The sequence below is a fragment of the Magnolia sinica genome, chromosome 17 (assembly GCF_029962835.1).
Source record: "Magnolia sinica isolate HGM2019 chromosome 17, MsV1, whole genome shotgun sequence".
In the NCBI taxonomy this organism is placed as follows: Eukaryota; Viridiplantae; Streptophyta; class Magnoliopsida; order Magnoliales; family Magnoliaceae; genus Magnolia; species Magnolia sinica.
The window spans coordinates 22,201,859-22,223,646 of NC_080589.1; the positions used below are offsets into that span (position 1 = coordinate 22,201,859).

General features: G+C 40.3%; 1 protein-coding gene across 1 annotated transcript in view; it reads right to left on the reverse strand.

Moving 5' to 3' along the window:
- The window catches only part of LOC131230653 (probable protein S-acyltransferase 17), a 32,581-nt gene extending 18,266 nt beyond the window's left edge, over positions 1-14,315 (reverse strand). Inside the window, exons 1-6 of the mRNA XM_058226549.1 lie at positions 13,921-14,315; positions 9,646-9,739; positions 7,270-7,364; positions 6,670-6,837; positions 6,515-6,587; positions 5,989-6,041 (exon numbers count right to left, since the gene is read on the reverse strand). Coding sequence (XP_058082532.1) covers positions 5,989-6,041; positions 6,515-6,587; positions 6,670-6,837; positions 7,270-7,364; positions 9,646-9,739; positions 13,921-14,069 — 632 coding nt within the window. The 5' untranslated portion in view covers positions 14,070-14,315. The remainder of the gene's footprint in view (positions 1-5,988; positions 6,042-6,514; positions 6,588-6,669; positions 6,838-7,269; positions 7,365-9,645; positions 9,740-13,920) is intronic.
- Between the last annotated feature and the right edge of the window lie 7,473 nt (positions 14,316-21,788).

The window sequence follows — 21,788 nt, forward strand, 5'->3', positions numbered from 1 at the left end:
TTAACTCCCGCTCCCCCATCAGCGAACCGAAGGCATACCTCTGACCATTTTAAAAGGTGAAACTTTTTCCGAACTTCCTTACCTTGCCATAAGAAATCCCGCCTCGCTTTATCAATAGCTTCTCTAACTGGGGTCGGACAAATGAGGAGTGACATGAAGTAAATCGGAAGATTGGAGAGGGTAGATTTTATCAGTGTTAGACGGCCGCCTAAGGAGAGGTATCGACTCTTCCATCTAGAGAGGTACGATTGGACTCTAAAAATCACTTTGTCCCAAATGGATATTGGGGGATGACCAGGACAAAGCGGTAAGCCGACAAAATAAGACGGCAATGAATCCACTGCACAACCGAATAATTGAGCGAAACTTTCGACTTCCGATCTTTCCATGTTTATCCCGAAAATTTTGGATTTAGCCAAATTCACCTTTAAACCGGAAATAGCTTGGAAGCAACGGATAGAAGTTCGAAGATTGGCCACCTTCTCGACCGAGGCTTCAGAAAAAATTAGAGAATCATCAGCATACTGTATGTGTGTGATAGGCCTTGGCATCCCTTTGATGTGAATCCCTTGAAGAATGCCCTCATCTTGCCCTCTTTGAAGCATTTTGGACAAAGCCTCGCCTACCATGAGAAATAAGAAGGGACAGAGAGGATCTCCCTGTCTCAAACCTCTAGAACTTTTGAAGAATCCTTTTGGGGAGCCGTTTAATAGTATGGAAAAGTAGGCTGATCCGGTGCACTGACGTATCCACCCTCTCCATTTCTCTCCAAATCCCATCCGCTGTAGCATATATTGTAAGAAGTCCCAGTCCACATGATCATAGGCTTTTTCGATGTCCAGATTACAAATAATATGATTCCGACCCGATTTGATGCTCGCATCCAGAACTTCGTTCGCACTGAGGGCTGCATCTACGATCTGCCTGCCTGCAATAAACGCACTCTGGTTTTCTGAAATAAGCTGCCCCATTACCTTTGACAGACGTGAAGCCAGAACCTTGGCCAGGATCTTGTAAGGCCCCCCTAGTAAGCTAATGGGCCTGAAATCTTTAGGAGCAGCTGCACCCGTCATTTTAGGAATCAAGGCTATAAAGGTAGCTCCTAAGCTAATTGAGATTCTGCTTCTGTTGTGAAATTCATTGAACCATTCCAAAATATCAGCCTTGATGACCTCCCAAAAGTGAGAAAAGAAAGAGATCGGGAAGCCATCCGGGCCCGGGGCTTTGTCCGCCCCTAAGGAATCGACAGCCTGTTTAATTTCTTCAACAGAAAAAGGAGCCTCCAAAGATACCGATTCCTCCGCTGAGATAGCATTAAATTGGATACCATTGAGCTTAGGCCTGCACCATTCTTCTCCCTTGAGAAGGGACCTAAAATAGGCAATCATTTCCTTTGCAATTTCATCTTTGTCTTCTTTTCGAATTCCGTTCACCAAAATACTGAAAATTCTGTTATTTGAAGCATGCATATTAGCCATTGAATGGAAGAATCGAGTGTTCCTGTCGCCTTCCTTTAACCACTTCAGACGAGCCTTTTGTTTCCACGAGATTTCTTTTTGAAGGGGACTATTAGAAATGCCTTGAATCAGCTGAATTCTTCTGGCCTGTAACTCAGGAGCAAGAGGGCAATTTTCCGCCTGGGCATTGAGGACCGACAATTCTGCTATTAGCCTGTCTGTAACCTGATCCTGATTCCGAGATTCTCTAATATGCCATTGTTTTATCTCTTTCTTTAGCAACTTTAATTTAGATGACAATCTGAAGTTTGCTGAGCCGTTGACTTGGAAATTTGTCCACCAATCAACAACCATTTCGGAGAAACCCTTTGTTTTCAACCACGATAGATCAAAACAGAAGGGCTTTGGCCCCCAATTTTGCTCCTCCACAGTAAGTAATATGGGGCAATGGTCTGACGTAGTTCTGGGGAGAATAGATTGAGAATTAAGAGGAAATTGATGTATCCAATCTGAAGAGATTAAAAACCTGTCCAATCTACTCATCGAAGGAATCTCTCCCGTTAGACCAAGTGAATCGTGCCCCCAGGAGAGGAAGATCCACCAGTTCCTCTTCTTCAATCCAAGAAGAGAAGATTTTCATGGCTGGGGAAACTATTCTGCCGTGTGATTTTTCATTGACATTTCTGATGATGTTGAAATCCTCTGCAATACAGCAGGCTCCTAAGAATTTCTGCCTCGAGTTTGAAAGTTCTTTCCAGAAAGACGCCCTGTCCCCTTCCTAATTAGGCCCATAGACTGAGGAGAAAAGGCAGACAAAACCTGAAGAAATATGTTGAAGAACAACTGAAACCGAGAAATTACCGCTCCAACTGTTAAGGGCTTGCCAACATGACGACTTCCTAGCTATAAGGATACCACCAGCATTGCCGAGAGAATTTTTTGCCGCCCATTTCACATCTACCTACCTCCAAAGAGTTCCCATCAAACTATCGTCCCACTTGCTACACTTGGTTTCCTGAAAACAGAGAATCTCAGGTTTGTATCTGGAGTAGGAATCCCTAATAATTCTTCTTTTTTGTTTAGACCCCACCCCCCTCACATTCCATGAAATCAACTTCATTTAGAAACAGAACTTCCCCAAACGCCCTGGTTGGAGGTCCTTTTTGAAGGAGTATCTGTGAATCTTTGGCCTGATAGAAGTCTTTGCAATTCCCTGTTTGAGCGGGGAGTTGATTTGAAACCTCTGGGAGATTTGTGTGTTGCGAGGGGTCTTCCGCTGGCCTCGACACATTGGAATAGAGCTATAAAATCCTCCGGACGATCTCCAAAGGAGAGCCCAAGAGATCTGCCCACACAACCCAAAGCGTCTCTGATCCATTTCTTACTGTGAATCTCGTCTACTAGGTGTATATTTCCCGGGTCTGATATCTGTTGAGGGTTAATTCCGTCTGAAACCTGTTCCACTCCCGCACAAGATCGCAGAGGTTCAGCTTCTATGATCTCTAGATCTGGGTGCTCTTGGAATAAGTCGAGAAGACCATGGTCTGACCAGTTACAGGGTGAAGAAGGAGGAGAGGATCTGACCGAAATCTAAGAAGGCGGGTTGTCGGAGCAGTACGATCCTTGTTCTAGTTCAGGGTAATCGAATCTATATGTCGACTTCGTCGGAGAAGATCGGGAAGTGGAAGGGGAACGTTGGGAGTGATCGTTGAAAGGGATGATGGCATCTGTGGGGACTGGACGAATTAGTAAAAGGCTTTCTTGTGCAAGCGGGTATGAAATGGTGGGGAGATTAAGGTTTAACAACTTCGGGTGTAATAAAGTAGACCCAGAGAAGTGAGGACCTGACACTGAAATACCCGTTATCGGTGTAGCTGTATCGGATTCGGCTCTGATACCTGAATGAAGGAGAGAATTATCCGCAGACCCCGCTAACCGTGAAACGGGTTCTGGTCCATTACCCGAATCCGGGTGCACAATATCCGCACTGTTGCCCGAATGAGGCTTAACATTTAACGCTAAATCGCCACGCGCTGCAACAACTGAATGAGCACTGCGAGATGGATGGTGTAGATTAATTCCCGAAGTCGAGGCAGCTACTCTCTCTGAACAAGTAGCTGAGGTACCGCCACCTGTCGCGAGATCAGGGATTTCGACTATCCCGCGATTGCTGTTCTGACGAGAAACACTGTCCCGGGCGGCTGGCAATAACTCTTCCTGACAGAGCCCTATTGCTAGCTCTGGTGGTCTGTGGGAGCATGGCAACTGTGCATCTCCGTTCTCAGCTCCGGCCTGTATAGACCTATCTGAATCACAAGGAAGATCTCTGGTACGCCATGGATCACCCCGTGTCGGGATGGGGATCCTCTAACCTCTTGTTGGACTGGGGGTAAGATTTCCCGGTTTTTGACGATCACACCTGGGGGGACGGAAGAGATTCTACCCCGCCATAGATCTCCCCACCGCGGTTGAAGTGATTCTTGACTTTTGGATCGGAAGGTCGATTGAAATTTCTCCCACGATGATAGAGATGTGGTTGGGAAGAGGCGTACCTTTCCTTCTATTAATGCAAACTCAAATCACTCCCATTTCTACTCCCCGTTTTGTTTTTAGGTCTAATTCCACAAGGGAGCCGAGGCTGGCTGCAACCGCGTGGAAGAACTCTTCATTCCACAGTTCGATAGGGACTCCCCAAACCAGGACCCAAACGTCCTCAGTTCTGAATGAGCTGAAATTATTCCAGGGTTTCACCTCCTTCACAGGCCCGTCCCTATGGATCGCATGTGTCATGTAAATGGTAGGAATAGCCTTAAAAAATGTTCTAACACTAGCTTCCATGGCATAGACAGCTCACTGTTTGACATGTAAGTAGGGAAGACATTACATCCATCGTTGATTTGGGATAAACAAACCTGCCATTTTTTTGAGTGATAAGACATTTCTCATTTTAGGTTTTGAAAAGCTTGGGCTTGCCTATGCTAATAGATAGAAGGGGCCTTGTTTTCTGCTGTTACTTCTTTTGATCGGAGAAGAATATCTTTGAACAATGAGTTTTGTAATTGACGAGTGCGGCCTAGAGAATTCTCTTTAATTGGCAATGGATTTAATGGAGGGGCTTTTGCTACAGATCGCCGATCAGGGTCAAATCTGGCTCTTTGAACCAGCATCTTTTCCCCTCCGAAGCTCTGTCCATGCAACATCTCAACTGCCCGAGACATTTCAGCTTCGGATCCCATCCTGATTAAGGCGAATCCTCTATATTCGCCGGTTTTCTTGTTTCGGGGCATGATTACGTCCATGACTGCGCCTGCCCTTCCAAACACTCTCTCGAGGTTGAGGGGATACCAACCGATCGGATAACCTTTTACAAAGAGAGTGGGGAAAATTGATTAACGTAACATAATGGAATGCAGAAACTGGAACTCATACATCACTTGTGAGATTTATGTCACAGACTCACAAGTAAATGAAAGCTACAAGCAAGACTTTAGGAACAAACTCAGTTAGTCCCAACTCGAAAATTCTTGTGCTTAATTGAGATGTTACATGTAAAAATACTGAGCTACATGCCAAACACTCAGTAGCTAAGTTGGTAGGGGCAAACCCTTGTCATAGGTCTCAAGTTCCGCTGATGCACTGCTCTTGGTACGGCAGAAGTGATATATGATCCACTAAAAATAATAATAACAAGCTGTTCACTTCCTATCATGGTTCTGTTTGCATTACTGGGACCATCATCATAAGCATCATTCATGAACCTTTTTCTAGTGATTAACATTAGAGGTTGGTTTTGATTCATGGCCAGGCTTTGGCATGCACATGCTTTCAAATATCAGCTGTAAGAGGAACATTCACTTCCAAAGTCAAAGAAAATAGCAGTACAAACCTGTAAGCACTGCTAGTGATTTTGGATGGTCAATAAGTTGCGATGGGCAGGGACTGGGCCTAGGCCTAGGTCAAAGAAAATCAAATTTTTGAATAGCACTGGCCTGAAGACCTGGTCTGACTAGGTCAAATTCAGACCCAGGCACATTGCCAGGCCTAACCAATTTCAAGAAACCAAAACTGGCAATATGCTTTTGCTCACAAAATACTTTGGGATATTGCATAAGTTGCAGAGAAATAGAAAATGGAAGTAAGAATATGTAATATGAGGTGACAATGATATGAAAGAATTGCAGCCATGTCCATTTGTGTCATTTCTAAATGATACAAGCACATCATCATCTTACAATTAATTGGGGTCAACTACCTGAATCCCATTCCGTCTACATGAATGCAAGTACATCAAATTTTATTTTATTTTATTTAAAAAGAAAAAGGGAAAAAGAAAAGAAAACACCTTACTGTTTAAACTCAGATACCATAGATTTGTTTTTCCTGCTGAAGGTTAACTATAGGGCAATGGATATAGCCACTCACGGAATAATGTTCTCTTGCTCATAAAAGATATAGGTAAAAGAAATTTCAATTGAAACATAGAATCGTTGATACAAAACGAATGCTATCTAAGGAAAAAAACAGTACTCACCAGAGAAGAAAAGCCATGAAATATCGGATATTTTTCTCCCCAATGCAATTATTCTGCAATAATGAATAATAAGTTGGATAATATGACAAGAAGTCTTGCCAATTCCACATATGCCTTCACATACAGGTGAATGTGCCAACATGCACTGGATGTGCAACATCCAACTCACTCACAGGTGTGCCCAGAGTATAGCTTTGGCCCAAATTCAGCCCAGTCCGCACATCACATGGATCACACAAGTATGTCAAATTTGGATGATTGGTCCTTTTTAAACTGTCCATTTTTCTTCCTAAATGTGTGGTCCACCTGGTGAAGAGAATGCCTGATTTCTGAACAATATAACTACCCAGTGGGACCAACCAAACCAGCAGCTTGGATCTCACACATGCATGTCCTCTTATGTGTCCAGGTGCAGGTAGAAAGGTACACATGGAATTAGCAAACTCTTAACAGAGCCCACCAATTGCCTAGATGGGGTTCAGCAGGAACCTACTAAAAGAAACAAATACAAAGGAAAGAGGCCAACCATCCATCCGCAGTGGTGGTCAAATCGAGCAACACAACGATCACATATGCGGCAGTGTTTGGACCTAGCAGGTCTAAATTTAACACAAGTCCATTAGAAAATGAGAATATGAGAGTTCGAAGAGAACTGTATAACTTGCAAAAGTAATAGAACACCTCAGAATCTTGCAAGTTGAACATTCTTTCTCCGTAAATATGATATTGTCATAGGGATAAGCAGAGAGGTATTCAGAAACATTCTCGGCCTTAACAGTTCCTGGATCAGAAAAGCTAGTCAATAGAAAGAGGAGAACACCCACACCAACTGCCAAGAAGCTTGTGTACCTGCAACAACGTATTATGCCTAAGGAAATTCTGAAAGATATTGATTAAATGATTGTAATGGTTTTGACTGTTAAGAAGAGGTGAGTTTGCATGCGATTGACGCTTGAGAAATATGATAATTACCAGGGAGAGTGCTCTCCCCAAACGTGCCAATGTGGTATGTGTTTGGGTAATCTGGATCATTCATCTGGTGGGCCCCACAATGTATGTTCCATGGCTGAAAAGCCAGGCTCTTTTCTCATCAGGTGGCCATACGTGGATGAAAAAATCGGCAATTAATAAAATTGACAATGGTTCATGTTGTGGTACACGTGATCCACCTGATTACCAGGTTGAATTTCAGGCCCCAGAGGGTGGGCCAAATCTAATAAGCAGCCCAAAAAGTGCATACATGTGCCATATTCAAAATCCTATTCATGATTAATACAGTACCTGTGCACTCCACTAAGATAATAACCAGGAATATAGCTGAAGGATGACTTCACAATTAAAAAATAAGTAACTCCAATTATGGCCAGATATATGATCTGTGAAGAAAAAAAAATAAAAATCAGAATAAGGTCCACTAGGGAAATAGTTTGATTCTGACTAGGAATAAGCAAGAATATTAGTAATGAAACCACAAGTACTGTAGAGAGATGAATTCATGTGTATTAGTGTGTCTATGTGTGTATATATGTCGTCATGTGGAGTACCATACTCCTCTATTCCTAATGCTCTAGTGCTAGTCTCTCTTAGGGCTAACAAGAGTGTTCTTGCCTTAATCCTCTCTCTTTCTTCTCCTTTTTGGATTCTCTTTCTCTTCCTAACATCAAAATTTCCTCCCTCCTTCCTTTCTACTTGGTATCATGTCCAAGTTTCCATGCTGACCACAACCGGCTGAATGCTGACATCATCAGGCCATGTGGATGATGTCATCTCCTTAGGGCCAAGGGTTCCCTTGATGGGGGGAAATTTCTATACCATCTGGTAGAGTATAATTTTACAAGACTTCTGGTTTTTTTTTTTTTTTTATTCCACAAAATTTGGAGAGTTTTCTCAGATTTACAGAAAAGTTTGTAAAAAAAATAATCCCAGATTCCTAGTTCAAAGGTTATTTGTGGAAGTTAGATTTGCAACACTGATCTGGTCCATATGACTTCTTACAACAAGTCAGAAGTAATTTCACCTCAATCCGTTGGGGTTTGAGAACTTTGGAGTTTTTCTCCTCTATGTAGCCACCTAGCCCATTTCTGCATGTGTTTTTTTTTTTTTTTTTTTTTTTTTTTTTTGGTTAACAGAATGGTCAATTACAATGTGTTTTTGAAGGTGGCCTATTACGACCCCAGATCGCATAACAGGTCACGTTGTTACCATTATGTAACAACCGTAATTAATTTTGCATACCTTGCTCGAAGGGGTGGCAATGGCTAGGATTAGTCTGCCCCAGGCTAGGCCCAAGCTCTGCCCAACACTTAAGACCTAAGGCCAAAGCCTATCATGGGCCCGGTATGCCCATGCTCAAGCTCGAAAAAAATTGGTTAGGATTGGGCCCGACTAGACCCGAAAATTAATAAAATCCCTATTCTCCACTTGCATGCTCCTAATATATCCATTGATCAATTGGGTCACACATGCTCAAAGAAATAGAAATTTTAGAGGAATGAAATCAATGGTCTACTTTCAAGATGGATGGATTGCCTAACCAAGGATTGGAATGGCATATTCTTGGGATATAACACATGTACAAATACAGCTGGGTTGGGCTAAAATGACTTGAGCAAAAGCCCAACACATAAAATGTTTGGGTGCCCAAGTCCAACCCACGAGCCAAGATGGGGCCGGGTTGAGCTCCTCGGGTCAGGTGGGCATCCCAGTCCATTGCCACCCCAACACCAGTGCCACTTGCCAGGGACCCACTATCAAGAAAAATAGTTCCAAGGGTCTTTTAAGTTCCAGTTACATCACATATCAGCACATGACATGACTCTGAAACTCATTTCATGTTTTACAACTACTACTCTTGCAAGCAATTCATCTCCTAAACATAATTTCTCAGAACATAAACAATACATGCCAGCCCATAGCATACATGTGAGAAAAATAGAATAAAATGAGAAGCACATGACGATACAATGACAAACTCCACAGAGTTGAGCAAAATCAAACGGCTACTTAACCACAGAGTCTGCCATCATGGAGAAGGGCGTGTAAAGTGTTATTTGGTGCAAAACAAGGATCCAACTGTCAGACGCTAGTGAGCCAAAAAACAATAAATAAGAAAAAGTGACATGCTAGTTATCTAAGCAAATTGGCAACAGCTACAGCTCTGGCCAGATAGAGCTTCTCTTTCACAGAACTCACAATTTAACAGGTTCCCAAAGTAAGTTTTTGAAACAAAACATGAGCAAACAACTTGTTTGAATAATATGTTTCCATATCAAACCAGGGTAACTAGACATATTGGATCGCACTCACCAACACGTAGTAGCATTGCATACAAGCTTATAACACAGTACTATGCAGATGTATCCGGCACTCCCCATTCAAAATCATTTAACCCTTCATTCTCCTATTAGATATTTGCTGGAAGTTTTCATCTACAATGCGCTAGCATTTACTTAAAAAACAAAAGAAATCCATAGTTTTTATATCATATAGAACAAAATGATTTTAAAAAAATAAATGAACAAAAAGGATAGTTGTAATAGTACAGGCCATTAAACTGTCAAGGACAGAGAAAAGCAACACCACCGGAATATTTAAATGGATGTTCTACAATATCTTCTAGAAAGCAATATAGAAATGCATGACTTGTTCATTACACACCTGTAAGATTGGATTCGGCCGATCACAACAATAATTCTCAACAGAGAGGATTGCATTTCTGCCTTTGGAACCACATATAACCACTGCAAATCGTCTGTACCAATGAGAAGGAGAATTAAGGCATGCACCACCATACACAAACTTGCAAAGGAAACAAAATAATATAACATAACAAATATAGAATTCATGCCCCATTGTAGTTACAGAGAAACACGACAAACCTGAGAGGCAAGTCTTTAGGCTTCTACATACATGATAAAAAGAGAGCCATAGTTTGCATTCAACAAAAAACACGCTTGCGCACATACACGTGTGTGTACACACACAAGGGGACTGATAAAAACAGACCAGACTGGATGAGGACAGAAATTTGAAGGGACTTATTGTGACCTGCAGCAGGGAACCGCCATATGCAAACAAAACAGCTAAAACTCATGCAACTGGTTCCAGCCGTACAGCCCAACTGAACAACCTAATGAATTTTTCAGTTCAGACAGCTTCTAACAAATAAAAGAGGATGCCCTATCAATTAAGGAAATCTATAGGAGTCAACCCACATAAAAAGATTGTCTACTTACACCTTTGACTGCAAAGTTTGCCTCTCTACGAATTAAACTAAATCATGACCATTGTTGTCATATGCGACCACATATGCGCATATCCAGATGCAAATCGCATATGTGATCATGACACATATGCAATTGCATACGTGGCATGAGCGAAAATATGCGATTGCATATGCGATGTATGCAATCGCATACAGCATATGCAATCGCATATTGGCCATGGCACGTTGAATTTTTATTTTTATTTTTTTGCCAAAAAAAAAAAAACAACATTTTGCCTATAAAAAGGCTTCCAAATCTCCTCAATTTGCAATATTCTCACGCCAAAACTCTCTTACTCTATTTTTCTCTTACATTTCTTAATTACTAGTGGTCTTAATCTCTCTCTCTCTCTCTCTCTCTCTCTCTCTCTCTCTCTCTCTCTCTTGTATTTCCTACTTCCAAGTGATGTTAATCTCTCTCTCCTACATTCCCTCTCTCTTGGAAGTTGGGAGATCAAGATTCAAGCACTTCCAAGTTTCAAGGAAGATAGCTTGTTGATTTTCTACAATAATAAATAAATTGCTTGTTGATTTTGTTGTTACTTCTTGTTAACTATATTGTTAAATGTGGATGACTTGATGTTTAATTGATTTTATCTCTCTCAAATGTATTTTAAATATGTAAAATTAGTTATCTATTAACTTAGAAAAGTTCTCCTTAGTTTTTTTTATATTTTTTTACATTTTTTGATCTATATATATATATATATATATTTATTTATTTTTTTCAAAAAAAATAATAATATGCGATTGCATATGTGCATAGGCATATGCGATTGCACATGATTGCATATGTGATTCGACAACATTGATCATGACAACAAGGACAAGAACCCTTCAACCTCATTCACTCTGAAATAACGCTTCCAAAGGCATTGCTTAGATCCTGCAACCCACGAAAGGGCACTTTTTGAGTCGCCTTCAATGATAACCCTTTCCAAGGATTCAAGAGAGGCAAACAACTACTGCTACCCAGTTTCTTCCGCCAGGTTGGACTCCCCCACCACAGGGGGTGGAGAAGACAAGCCTAGGATGCCCATGGTCATCTTTAACAATAACCCCCAAACCCAAGCACCCTGGATTCCCACTGAACTTGCATTAACATTAAGCTTCCATCAACCTGCAGTGGAAGCACCCAACTAGAATCTAGATAGATGCCTCATATATATATATATATATATATATATATATATATATAGAGAGAGAGAGAGAGAGAGAGAGAGAGAGAGAGATATATTCATTCAAATTTTCACTCTAGAATCTATCTAGATCTGTCATGTGGAGACGTCTGCTTCTAAATATTTTTGAAATTTGGCCCCCATCAATGTGGAGAGACTTTATCTTCTCCTTGATGCTAATCACAAAAGAAAACAAAGCCTTGCAAGTTTTTATTTCCTCTCCTTCCAAATACCCAGAGGATAGCATGGGGAAGCATCACAAAATTCTGCCTCTGGCCTTGAACAGGCCAGCACCTCCAACCTTTAGAAAGGTTGGGTATTTTTCTCAAATGTACCCATGTATAATTTTAAAAAGATTCAGGAAAATTTGATGTGTGTCATGAGCCATCACACAATGGAGGAAAAGATGGACAGCTGTTTCTTCATCATTTCATTCCATATTCCCGAAGGACCAGTTGTTTTATTCAGCTGCCAAACAAACTCCCCAATGTTGATGCACATTCAGGAAGAGCCAAACACTTAGTGTGCGACTCCTTGAGGAAGCCTTCAGCAGAGAATCTCCATTCAAAGAAGAAGCCGAAAGCCATTTATCCATTTCGCAAGCTGGCATCCAGATTTCATTAAGAATCTCAAGAGCTCCTCAACTATCAGAATTACATGATCCCAAAGGTTCCTTCTAAATTGAAGCCTCCACACTACTTTACCCCCACTAGAAGCGAATCCTTTCCCTATTTCCAACCCAAAAGCTGTAGCAATCTTTTAACATATTCCCAACCACTCGTTACTTAGATGACAATAATGAATTGCCGAAAGATCATATCACTCCAATAAATACCACAACAAATATTAAAGCATATTGATCCATAATGCCACATTAACATAAGTACATAGAATTGGCAAAACTGAAAATAATTTATTCTGACATTGGAATGAGTCCTAACTTTGTCAGCACTCAGCACAGCATACCATAGAAAACAGAGAAAAAAAATTATCTTAGAATTAAATCACCAGCAACAATTGCATGTAATGGCATATAAGTAAAACACTAGATAAAACTGGTGTCTAACCATCGAGTTACAATACAGTCTCAGATGCATTTGGGCACTAAAGAGACAAAAATAACATGGAATTATGTATAAGTAAAACAACAAATGAAACCGTATTTTAGCTATTGATTTATCACAAAATACAAGCCCTTGGAATCATTCTATACATCAATCTAGTATAGCCAACTCCAAAATATTGAAAATAACAATTTAGGTAATCCACTACAAACTGTATACTATAGATTCCCGAAAAACAGCTTTAATGAGTATAACCATGGAAAGAGCAATGATCTGACAATCCACACCCCCTTAATTGAAGCCAAACCCACTCTTCCCAAACCCATAAAAGATTTCACGGAAAGTTATGTAAAAAAATGAAAAGAAAAGAAAGAAAGGGGCCAATTCAGAACAAATGTTCAAAAATTAGGAGTCATTTTCAAATTCTATGAATTTTAAGGTTAAAAAAACACACAACTTTTACAAGCAAACTCACTTAATATGACCTTCAAAACCCATAAAAAGTTGCATCAAGATATAAAATAAATAAATACTTTCAGAGACAGTAATTCTGTCCACAAGTTCTATGAGTTTTGAGGTAAAAATGAAAAATCATTTCCAAGCCAAGCCCACTCCATATCTCCTTGAAACAGACAAAAATCCCATCAAAATTTAAACAATAAAAATAAATTGGAAAACTCAGAAATGAACTCCGCACACTATAATTTGTCCACTAATTTTGTGAATTTTCAGGTAAATTAGAAAAAACAAATCCGTAATAACTGACATTCACAAACAATAAACAACCTAAAATTCTGCAAGTTTTCAGGTGAAACAAAAAAACAAAAAAGGCATATCGAATTACCTCTAAGCTAACCAACTACAATTTCTACATACCAACCATCAAAAATTGCATGGGCACACAATCCAATCAATCAATCTGGACCGTTCATTAGGTCCAGCACACGCTTCATGCACTGCCATGCAAAAAGCACACCAACTGATACCCTTATCCGTCCAAAAGTTGGCCTACCTTTTTATAAACATGGATGGGGTGGTTAGGATCGTCTGATCAGAGTCATTCATTGGAACCATAGGCAACTCATGATGGGCCCCATCAAATGAATGGTCTAAATTATTGATTACACATTTCCCCATAAACAATCTTTGACCATCCATTTTGTAGGCTATCGATCAAACGGTTATAATCGCCTTTTCGCTGTGATTTTTGCATGGTCACCACCTAATGCACAATCCAGATCAACTAAGAGGACCATCCTTTTCCCCCCTATAAGAACTGTACAGTTTCTCAAAAAAACAGAAACCAGAAAAAGAAAAAAAGAAAATCCAATAAAGAAAACAAACAAACCCATTTCAGAATTCACATTTACAAACTACAATTCAGACTCAAATTCTACAAATTTTCAGAGAAAGAGAGAGATGTTACAGGAAATAGTCATAGGCGCCGAAGGTGATGAAGTGATGGATTCGCTCGATGATGGTCCCTTGGAAGATAGGCCATTGCCCGCACAGGAACGAGATCACGACCAGCAGTGTCAGCAGGCCATGGCCCACCAGCACCCACTGTACCGCCATCTCTCTCTTCCTCTCAACGCGTCAACGGATTATCGGATCGCGTTTCGGTCTATATTATCTCAGGAAGAGAGAGAGAGAGAAAAAGAGAGGGCGGGTTTTTGGAGTCATCTGGTTGGGAAATGCTTTCGCGCGAGGAGAAATTGAAGATGCGATTCGTCTCGCCCGTCGCTAAACAGGAAAGGACGAGGGGAGGGCTCCAAGGGGCCACCGTGATGTATGGGTTTTATCCACACCGTCTATCCATTCCGCCGTATCATTTTAGGAAATAAGGTATTTCCAAGGCTCAAGTGGACCACACCACACGAAGGGTCCACCGTGATGGGCTTGATCCAAAAACTTCCGTAGCCACCAACAATTTTCAATCGTAGTTGTTTAATCCTCACTGTCTGGTCCACTTGAGCCGTGGAATTTCACCATTTTCGGGCTGATAAGGCAAAAGGGATGGACGATGTCCACCCTTGAGCCCTTGTCCGTTCGTAGCGTTCCGTGGGTCCCACTGTAATAATTCAACGGCTCAAAACTTAGGCTGGTACGGTCATCCGGAGGGCTGAAGCGGATTGGCTGGTGTACCACACACCAGCTGTATAGCTGGTGTATTGACGTCAGCAAGTTATGTGGGCCCCATAATAAGGTATGTATTATATCCAAACTGTCCATCCATTTGGCGAGCTCGTCGTAAGGCTTGAGACGAAAAATAAGATATATCTAACTATTAAGTGAACCACACTGCAAAAGGCAGTGGGGGGATTGAACTTCTACCATTGAATATAATAAGTACAATTCAGAGCTCGAGGAGCGTCAGCGCTCGTCCTCGCACGACACGTACCTGCGTCAGCTATATAGCTGGTGTGTTGTACACCAGCCAATCCGCTTCCCGGGAGGGTCACGTGAATAATGTTCATTTGGTCGACCAATGTTTCGTGGACGGCATGATGGACAGACAGGCCTCCTGATGGACAGCTCAGATGTTCTAAGTACCAGCAAGACTTAAATTTATGTAACTAGTTCGAGACCATCATCATGTTGGACATGGCCCGTAGGGCCTACTTCAGGACAACCACTAATGGGTGCATCCCACTCTATATATATTTTGGTTTATCAAATATATTTAAGTTAATTTCTAAAATTTAAATTTAGAAATAAGTTCAAAATTAAATTATAGGAGAGATAGCACATGCTACTCCAAAAGATTAGAAGAGAAAAGAGAGATGGAATATCATAAATTCTATCCATCTAGTCCACCTGTACATGATCATATGTGATCTGTGTCATTGGTTTTAATACAAGGTTATGTTAACCCTAGAATCATAGGAGTGATCAAACCTTTTTAAGTGAATAGTGGTTAAGTGGACCACTGAATGTGTATCATGTTGGGGGTCCCTCCTCATGTGGAGATGGTGTTCATCCCATTATCGCCATTCCCTACAAGAACCAATTATGGAGAACTACGTGTGATCTGTATGGATCCACATAATGCATTTGAAGATTTGCAGATATTTATGGAGAAGATTTTTCGATAATCGCAGTTGGAGCGTATCATATGGTGCCATGTATTACATAAACGACCGATGAAGAAGCAATCGTGTAAAAGCAGTTATAGGACAGGTGGTAAGAGGAGAAATAGAGAAGTTCAAAGTAATGACGAACAGTTATATCAACCGTTAAAACGTGAGAAAGATCTAGATGGTTGGATCAAAGATATAAATAGCAAAGGAAAGAAGCAGGGAAATTCGTCTCATACCAACCCAGTCAAACCAAAATCCATCTTTCAATTTACCAATCAAATTACATTCGTAGTGTAATCCTTTACTTTTCCTGTCAAGCAAATTACATTTCTTATTGTAATCTTTTACTTTTCCGCATGCTGTTTATATTCCGTAGTGTAATTCGTAGCTAGTAATCTTTAGTTGTAATTTGATTATAAGCTCATGCGTTGGATTCAGTTCCTCAATCGGAAAGTTATTTTGTATTTAATCTTTACGACCGACTACAAGAATTCCTTCCTCATTTTCATTTATCTGTGTTGAAAAAGTCATTTCATACGGAATGCAAAGGTGCAACCCGTCGTCAGAGGATAACCCCCACCCTCTGAATATCGTCTGATCCAATTTTACACGTTGAGCGAGTGACTGAATAGGTGTCCGATCTCACCAGATCTCAGTCACACACAATGTGTTGACCTATCTTGGCGCTTGGGTCATTGTTGTTCAGTTTGAATTGAAGCCGCAATTTCAATTCTGGCACGCCCGCGCACCTAGTGCAGAAAACAACAGCAACGAATGAGACCCTCATGTATGGTTAATTAGCCTCTTATTGCTACATGTGTGCATGAGTATATTTTGATCTTTGGGCCAAGAAACTAAAAGGAGAAAAAAATGTCCTTGCCTTGAGAGAGTTTTGGCAACAACATTAGGGTTTTCTTTATTGGAGAAAAATGGAGAAAGAAAAGAGAAGAGAGAGTTTGTATAAGAAAATCAAGAGTCTTCTACCACCGAAATCTTCACATCCGGGTTTGTGAGGGTCCATATATACAACGACAATTTCTTCAATTGTTTTATCAAATGGTTATATTGGGGGTTTTTACAATCCCTGTTGGTGAGAAATTCATTTCTTTTATTGTTGCTTGTAATCTACCTTTAGGTAAAGTAGTTGGGATATCCAAGAGAGATCTCTTGATGATTGTACTTCCATTATTTTTATTATACTAGATTTGTGTCGGACTAGATCATGTGAATTTCCCTTCACATATGAGGGTTTTTCACGTAAAAAAATTTGTGGTGTCTCTTTTATCCTACATGTTTGATGATTTGTTTGTTTGTGTTAAAAGTAATTTTTTTCACTAAATATGTTATATTGTTAATCCCATTGATTTGCACATATAAAGGAAAGTTGTGTAATTTCTCAATAAGTGATATTAAAGCTCTAGATTTTTTTCCTAATTAATTTGTGTACGAATGATGGAGGTAAGCACAAATCGAATGGTTATTTTGAATAGAAATAATTGAATGATTTGGAAAGCTAAGATGATAGATTTATTATATTACAAGGATTTATACGCACCCGTTGAAGGTATTAGGGCAAAACCGAGAGATATAACTAATGATGAATGGAAGAAACTAGACCAGAAAGCCATTGGGTTTATTCGGCAATGGTTGGATGATAGTGCCTTTCATCATGTGTCTACGGAAACTTTGGCACAATCACTTTGGAAGAAATTCGAAGGGTTGTATGAGAGAAAGACTGCGGGCAACAAGACTTTCTTGATTAGGAAGTTTGTGAATTTGAAATATAAATAAATAAGTTCAATTGCAGAACACTTGAATGAAATTCAAAATATTGTGAATCAACTCTCTTTTACGGAGATGATGCTAGATGATGAGTTGCAAGCTTTGCTACTAAGTTATTTGGCCAACAATTGCGAGACATTTGTAGTGTCTTTAAGTAACTCCGCTCCAAATGGAGTCGGTACCACGAGTCAAGTAAGGGGAGGCTCGTTGAATGAGGAAACAAGAAGAAAATCATTGGGTCCACTCAATCAGAAGTATTTGCCAGTAAAAATTTGTGGGAGAAACAAAAGTAAGAAACCTCACTACCATAAGAAGCCAATAGACAAATCCAAGTTAAGAAAGGATGTTAACGTTATAATTGCAGCAAGTTAAGATATTACCAAAATGAGTAACGAAAGCCCAAAAAGGAGGAGAAGAAATAAAAGGAAAGGAAAAGCAAAAAAGAGAATGATACAATTGCGATTGTCTCAAACAACGATATTATTATCTTCTCGTTTTGTGAACAAGCATGTCTCAGTTTCACATGTCAAGACACAGAGTGGGTCATTGACACTGGCGCTTCATATCACGCTATTTCTCGTAATGACTTCTTCACATCTTACAGGCTAAGAGACCTTGGTGCTGTGAGGATGGGTAATAGTGGCTCTTCAAAAATTGTGGGGATGGGTGATGCGCATGTTGAGACTAATGTTGGTTCTTTAAGATGTGAGACATGTATCTGATCTTCACCTTAATTTAATTTATAGGTGACGATTGGATGAAGAATGCTACAATAATCATTTTGGTGGCGGATATTGAAAGCTTACAAAATCGTTTCTTGTGGTAGCAAGAGGCAAGAAGTGCTGCACTTTATACACACAAGCACAACTATGCAGGGCCGAGGTGAATACAATAGAGAATGATTTTTCTATTGATATATGGCACAAGCGGTTGGGTCACATGAGCGAGAAGGGCTTACAAATCCTCACTAAGAAGTATGTCCTTTCCGACATAAAAGGTACGCCTTTAAATAGTTGCGTTCATTACTTGGTTAAAAAAAACATAGAGTTTCATTTCATAAAAATCTTCCCCAAAAGAAAATAGATATTTTAGAATTGATTTATTATGACGTTTGTGGTCTTAAGAAAGTGAAAACTCTAGGTGGTGCTCTTTACTTTGTTACCTTCATAGATGATAATTTTAGAAAGGTGTAAGCATATGCGTTGAAGTTTAAAGACCAAGTCTTGGATCTGTTTAAGCATTTTCATAATATGGTAGTGTTTCGACAAGAAACGAATGTATTTTGATAGGGAATTATTATTTAATATTGACAAAGAAAAAATAGAAGAACAATCATCATGAGACATTTTATTGATTCTATAGTTCATTTACATCCTCACATCTCCCTTGATTCTAAGGTGAAATGTACAATTATAACAGAATATTATAACAAGGTTTATTCAAATATCAATTTCGACAACATTTCGATTCATGATATGATCTTCCTAATGGAGAAGTTGTTGTGCGGATTTGATGATCCCTTGACAATCCCTTCCGTCCTTCAGAAGTTCTTTTGCTTTGAAGTTGATCAGATCTCCATAAGAATTGTCAAGCTGTAAATCATGAATATAGCCTCATTGTGCACGCAACAAAGCTATTGCGCCCAACACAGTGGACAATAGGTCCCTCATTGCGCACGGTGCAATAGGTGTCTTCAGACACTTCCTATTTCTCCTTTCTCCTGGGAAAGTTCTTGATCTTCTGTTGACTCTTCTGGAATTCTGGAGTTTGTGAATGATGTAAATGAAGGGAGAGAATGGGTATTTATAGGCAACCACACATGTGAAACCTTATTTCTGCACAATAACTCCTTGCTGTGCGGGGGACCGAATCCCATTGCGCCCTGCGCAATGGACCACTATCATGTTCATTTGTGTGAGCAATACATTCCCATTGCACCCGGTGCAATGAACCTTTATCTAATTCTATTGTGAGCCGCACAATTAAAGTATAATGATTTGCAATTTCTTTTTCCTTCTTGATTTATACTCCAACAGATGCCCCATTGGCTCTTCATTTAATCCTTACTTTTAAGTTAAATGGAGGATCAACTCATACTTCAAAATTTGCTTCGTATAATCCATTGTGCGCCCGATGTGTCCATTGCGCTGTCGGGTCCGCGCAACAGACTGCGGGTTCGGCCTACTATTAAGGGTCAAATATTGCATATTAGACCTCAGTTATTACTTGGTTTTATATACATGATAATGTTTAATGTTCTATTTTAGTCATGTTTGTATTGCAGGGTAAATTTAAGAGCTTGGATTGAAAAGGGAACTAAAAGCATGAATTTGATGCTCAAGAATCACCAAGGCAAGGGACGGATCTTAGGAGACCAAGCTTAAATAATTCACATGCCAAAGATCCAAGGAAACCAAGTGATGAAAAAAGAAAATCGAAGAATTGAAGATAAGGAAGCCTGAAAATCATCCTGAATTCAAGATCACAGGGTTCCCACCATTCATTTGGCATGAAACTTTATATTCGACCTGAGTATAATAAAGTACCCGTACACGTAAAATTTCAACCCTTAGATCTTTGTGAAAGTGTTCCAACGGAAAGATCAGCCATAAACCCTTGATCCTGAGGGCCACCTGATCTTTGGATAGTCCTCAACTTTGGGAGCGACCCTTTAAATTAGATGGAAAAATGGATGGACGGAATAGATTTCTCACAAACAGTGAGGCGAGCCCCACTTCATGTGGCCGGTGTACACAGCAGGAGTATGCCCGCTGTGTACCGAACCGGCAAAAAGGGTCAGCCAGCGCTAACCTGCAGGGATTCAAAAATCCTTCTTTTTTTGTCTCCCGCTGCGAAACGGCCGAGCAGAGGTTTGCAGACGATTGTAGATGGGCCACCATCCTGACTCCTAGAGCCGATCCAGACCGTCCATTAAAAGCCCATGGGCTGTCCGATCTAGACCTATGAGAGGAATTGGTGAAAGGACAGCAAGATCAATTTTCAACTGTGCAAGCGGAAGATGGATTGTGTCAAGAAAGATTTTGCAAACCACCACAGATCCGATCGAAACCACACTTTCTTGGGCCAAGATTCCAAGGGGAATCCAATGGACGAAGTGGATTTCCTTGCCTGCACTGATCATGGGCCCACCAAACATCACAGCGTAAGAAATTGCGCAGAGAAGTGCGAACGTGAATTGTGAACGCCGCCCGGCCCGCTGCGGGCCATTGGACGATCATGGTCAGGATCGGAGCCATGATCCAGACTGTCCAAACTTCAAGAAAGGGGATAGCGACCCTTCCTATGTGGTCAGATTGAGCAGACTGGATGATTTTTCTTCCCAAAATCGGATCAAACGCAACCTGTTTTTGCATTGTCGTTGCGCAGGAGCAGGGGTGCGAAAACAGGGTCGGTTCTCCGACTCCAGCCAACCTACGGACAACACTCCTATAAAGGAAAGAAAGAGAGACAGCAAGGGGAGTTCTTCTCTTTGGTCAGACGCACTAGTAAGAAAAGGAAAGAGAGACGCAAGAGGAGGAGCAGAGAGCAAGCGTGGGGCCATCTTCAAGAGTTTTTCCATTCCCTTTCCTTGATTTTCCTTTTTTAAAGTGATTCTAGTTCAATCATGTCTATGGTTAGCTAAACCTCTTAGCTAGGGCCAAGAGGTGAAGCTTGTAGCGTGATAAGATATTCTCTATGACTTTAATTCATGTTTATATAGAACTCGTTTTTATTCTAGTTTGATTATAAGAAATACTTTCAATTATTAATATTTGGTAAACAATACATTTATCATCTAAAAAAATTAGAAAAATATATTTAGCTTCTAACATCATAAACAATTATCCCATAAGTCTATTTGGTCCCCCTCACATCCACCATCTATCATGTGGAGCCAACCTTTTGTAAAGTCCAAGATTTTTGCTATTTTGGATTTCCAAAGATCCTTGAAAGTTTTTGATATAACTAGCTTATGTTGTCACTTATTGATCTTTAACACTCGAAGTGAGCCTACACATGGGCGGTACCAGTAAAGAATTGCACAAATCCGATTAATCAACCGTAGGAAGCCAACAAATCCACCCGATCACTTAAACCTCGAATCTAACCTCATGATTTCTTCATCCAAGGCCCAAACCTAACCGACTTATCGGTGATTAATCAAGACGACCGTAACTAAATAAAGACCTAACAAAAGATGAGACAACTAGGGATCAAATCTTAATTAATAAACTAGACTGACCCATTTATTCCTTTAGCCTAATAACCAACGGTTTAGGGTGATTAGGATTGAATCGTCGTTTTTGTTAATTACAAATATGTCACATTATGAACTCAGCTAATCTAAACCCTAATAATTGCACACAAAAAATCTCACTACCCAATTCATTTAAGATCTGCGTTGATTATCCAAACTAATTCTACATTGCTC